The following is a 4,781-nucleotide window of genomic DNA, read 5'->3' on the forward strand; positions in this document are numbered from 1 at the left end:
GAATTCCCATGTTGAGGGCACTCACAGTCAAGGCAAGATAAAAAACATAAAAGCCAAGTGATAAGCCAATATAAAAAAGTTAGGATAAAGATGTACATAAAGAGTTTTGAGGAATAAATGAACACATAACTATGTTTTTGTGCTAAATTATTCAAAATTTATAGATAATAATAGCCTTGAGAATTCCAAGGGAAATGCTTTTCCTTTTGACACAAGGAAGCTTTGAAATTCTAGTTTGTAGCATGGTGAGGACAGAAATTTTTAAAGTGTCTTAATTTATTCATTCACTTGTCCTTTAAATATTTAGTATTTGCTCTCTGTATTGAACCTACTAGGTGCCAGGGACTGCCATAGGCTCTGTGCAGGGGGAAGAGAAAGCAGGCTTTATGTCAATGGTGTATTCATTGCAGCTGGGAGAGCAAATGTGTGTGTGTGTGTGTGTGTGTGTGTGTGTGTGTGTGTGTGTGTGTGTGTGTGTAAAATTTAACAAGGGGTATGAGGGAAAGGCATCCCGGTTAAAGTCATAAGCTGTGTCCAAAATGGCACAGAGAGCATAGCAAGAGAAGCAGGCAGGGATAAAGTGATAGCTAGCTAGAATAACCTAAATTAATAAGCAAGGCAAATTTATTGGATACTATTAATTTTTCTCTAGTGATCTACTCTCAACTATTGCTCTTAATAAATTATCGCTTAATTCAACAATTATATTTTGTCCCACAAAAGACTGATAGATCAATGGATGGATAAATAGATACCAGATATGATGCAGCTATGAAAAATATCAAGATGGCGGCAGTAGGTGATATGAATCTAAAGTGTAAATGAAGACTAAATTGCAGACAACCGTAGATAAGTCATATAATATTAAATGTATTTTGTCATTGCCTTCAGCCTAGAAAGCAGTGCTGTTTTCATTAATGACACATTCTCTTTATTCCAATCAATAGGTGATTTTCATCCAATAATCATCACTTTTCCCCCCTCAGGAATGGTTCACGGTCATCGAGCACTACCACCGTACCAATGCCACCATCACCGAGCTGGTCATAGGGAACGAATACTACTTCCGGGTCTTCGCGGAAAACATGTGTGGCCTCAGCGAGGACGCCACGATGACGAAGGAGAGTGCGGTGATCGCCAAGGACGGTGAGTTGAGGGTGGACCGACGCCTGGACACCTCGGTTGGCTCAGTGGAAGAGGATGAGAGATGTGGGGAAAGGAGGTGACAGTGAGCATCCCTGGGAAGTCATGGCAACGATAGTCGAGCGAAGTTTCAATTCTGTAGTAATTGTTTTCTAGGGGAGTTACACTGGTATAGATTTTACCAACTCAATTCGTCCCAGTGTCTGGTCACTGGGTCTACACATGGAGGATTGTCACACCGAGAGGGAACATTTCTTGGGTCTCTTTTATTGTCGACACCTTCAATGTAGCATTACCTGAGACTTGCTCTAAAGAAACAGGGAGCTAAATCCTACCTTTTCATTCAGTTACTTTCAAGTTCTCCACTGCCGTTTTTACATTAGGACACACTTCTGATCAAGACACTTAGAACGACATCTACATCCATTCAGGACTAGGTTTAGTATCTCCTGACCGCTTTGGCCTGGCACCTCAGGTCGGACTGGCTCATGTGTCCCCATGAGACTAATGCCATGTGGCATTTGCTTGTGATCTTCTGAGTTGAGGGGGGTTTTACTCATGAATAATAGATCTCAAGCCAACTTCTATTTTTAAACATCTTTCAATATTCATTTTTAAGGTAAAATCTACAAAAATCCTGTATATGAAGACTTTGATTTCACAGAGGCCCCCATGTTTACTCAGCCTCTGGTCAACACCTACGCCATCGCTGGTTACAACGCCACCCTGAACTGCAGCGTCCGAGGAAATCCTAAGGTACTGTGTTTACTATCAAATTACCTAAACTTAAGAATTGATTTCAAAACCTCCCTTTTATATTTGCCATGTTATAATGGAAAGTAAAAAGGTAAAGCGGCCTTCCAACTTCTACTTGTATCTTCCAAGGGTGGGAGGAGTGAAGAAAGGTGGGGATTGTGGGTAATTACAATATTTAAATTAGCAGAAGCGAACATGGTATGTGTCTTTATTAACTAATGGATAGCCGCTAAAGAAACAAAATCACAGGGGGAAAAAAACAAGAGGTAAGGAGATGGGATATTGTTTTACCTGGAAAAATGAGGTGGTAATATTGACTCATTAAGAGGTCTCTAACACACCTAACAGTCTTATGAAAATTCAGGTGTTGTTTTTAACAAAAGCCCAATAAACTTAGGAGCCTGATACTAGGGTAAAAGCCAGCTGATGCTCCTCCTCAGTCAATGTCCTAGAAAACCCCTTCTTCCACTGCCTTTTCAAATAACTCTCTCTTCAAACTCCTCGTCCCTCTTTTCCACTTCCTGTCTGTCTGTCCTTCTGACCCCCTCTTACTCTCTGTTTTTTCTTAATAATCCCATGTTCTCTTCCCGTCAACTGGTTGCTTGCTCTGCCTCTTGATTTATGGCTGACTGAATTTGCTCCTGTTCACAATATTCCAGCAGCAAGCGCTTGGATTGCAGGTGTGCCAGGACTGAGCCATACCACAATTAGAAGCTGGTTTTCCCAGTAAATAAGGCATTTTGGGGGTTCACGGTGTGACCAAATCCTGCAACACTCAGGGCAGAATATCAAATGTGCTCTGCTAAGGGCGCAGGGAGCTAGAACCAGGTGATCCCAGTCAACTGGGGACAATTAGAAAGGTTCTCGGGTTTCACGTTGCTGGTGTTGAAACACAACAGTTAACAAATGTGGTCCATGGTGGCCTCCGTCCCCAGGTGGCACCGAGAGAAAGCCCTCTCAAATTCTGGAAACTCTGATAGGATGAAGTGCAGTAACAGAGGCACATGTCTTGGGCAGTTGGGGAAGTCAAAGGGACGATCCAGCAGGGCCTGGGAGAAGATACCGAATTCACGGTAACTAGAAGTGATGTGAGCACTTCCACATGGGCATGAAGAAATGTCAACCCCGAGTTTAGAAGGAAGACCCAGCCAGGCTGCGGCTTTCAGCTGGGGAGTCTCAGCACAGAGGTGCTACCCCGCCCTTTAGAGCTCCCGTTCTGGAAAGCAATAGCACTGGGGAAGGACGGTAGCAACGTGAGCCTCGGGGTGGTCTCCTTTGAAAGGTGGAGAGAGGGAGGGAGAGACCTGGGTAAAGCAGACAGCAGGTGCTCAGACTCCCGCTCTGAGGGAGACGAAGCAGTAACTGCAGAGAAGGAGAGAGCGTGTCAAGGGTGAGTACGTCTCCAGAGGGAAGGAGTAAGCGGAAAGTGGCGGAGGCCAGGGACTGCAAATGTAGGTCAGGGGTCAAGGAGCACAGAACCACTGTCCTGGGTGGCTAGGTCTTTGCTGATCTTGTGTTACTCGGTTGGAGCAGCGCTCCTACCCCTGGATGAGGACCACCGAAGTCAGAGGGGAGGGGACGTGTTGAGAAGGCCCATGCAACCTGCAAAGAACTGGAGACTCTGGGGAAAGAGGAGACAATCAGATGCTCATGGCACTGTTGGGGAATTCTCTGAAAAATACCCAGTATATACATTCTGCTTGGAACTCATATCACAAACCAATTTTTAATATCCAGAAATAACTGAATAAAGAACGTGTATAGTTGAGGCACACAATGTGATTTGATGTGCACATTGCTTTCTTGCTAATAGAATAGAAGTTGAGGCAAACAGGACCCAAGTAGCTGTCTACACTTGTTAGAAGTCCTTTCTTTCTAATCTATACTTCAAATCCCATTACTGGGTCAGAGGGGCTCTTAATTTGCTAATACAAACACTGGGTCAGAGGGGCTCTTAATTTGCTAATACAAACACTGGGTCAGAGGGGCTCTTCCTATGCCACATACAAACAGGTTTTGACTTTTGTTTCTTCAATCTGGCCTTCAGCCCAAAATCACCTGGATGAAAAACAAAGTGGCTATCGTGGATGACCCCAGATACAGGATGTTCAGCAACCAAGGAGTCTGTACCCTGGAGATCCGCAAGCCTAGCCCCTATGACGGAGGCACTTACTGCTGCAAAGCAGTCAACGACCTGGGGACCGTGGAGATCGAGTGCAAACTGGAGGTGAAAGGTACAACACCTAAGATCTCTTCTCTAGGCTTGCCTTAAAGGGCGCGGGTGTGGCTTGCAGAAACTCTGACCGCAAATCTCAGCACTTGGCAGGATGTTGTAACTGGGCAGGATCGACGGGGAAGGGGCCCGTCTACTTGCTCACTTGTGCCCTTTGTTAGGATATGTGACTATTTGGGTTAACTTGTTCTGGCATTTTTAAAAATTCTTGTTAATGAAAGGAACATGGATTTCAGTGAAATGGAGGTGGGTGGTGCTGTTGCTTCGGTGACAGTCCTCCTGTAAATGGAGGCCTTGCGTAAGCGCTTCTCTACTAAAACTGCAGCTAAGCAGGTCACACCATTGTAGTCATCTGTGAAACTTCACATATGTGTATACATATATATACACGCATATACATATATAGCAGTACTGTTACTTTAGTGTTTGACGTGTGTCGGATACAGCTTACCTACAGTAGAACATTACTAAAGAGTTTTCCTCTATAGGCTTTTATTCCATTTAAGAAATGTCACAACTAATGCAAACCAAGAAAAACACATAAGGATTTATTTAGGACAAAAAAAAAAATCTTAGCATAGATTGTCATCTTAATGACATTTCTTATGAATTGACAGTAGTTTATCCTAAAGTTTTTTTTTTTTTTTTT

At 43.6% G+C, this 4,781-nt stretch overlaps 1 protein-coding gene across 1 annotated transcript in view; it reads left to right on the top strand.

Annotated features, from left to right (window-relative positions):
* Mybpc1 (myosin binding protein C, slow type) overlaps positions 1-4,781 on the top strand; it is a 67,163-nt gene that overhangs the window by 58,472 nt on the left and 3,910 nt on the right. The window contains exons 28-30 of the mRNA XM_026784498.1: positions 987-1,146; positions 1,763-1,899; positions 3,947-4,133. Coding sequence (XP_026640299.1) covers positions 987-1,146; positions 1,763-1,899; positions 3,947-4,133 — 484 coding nt within the window. The remainder of the gene's footprint in view (positions 1-986; positions 1,147-1,762; positions 1,900-3,946; positions 4,134-4,781) is intronic.

This window comes from Microtus ochrogaster, chromosome 24 (genome assembly GCF_000317375.1).
Source record: "Microtus ochrogaster isolate Prairie Vole_2 chromosome 24, MicOch1.0, whole genome shotgun sequence".
NCBI classification, from domain to species: Eukaryota; Metazoa; Chordata; class Mammalia; order Rodentia; family Cricetidae; genus Microtus; species Microtus ochrogaster.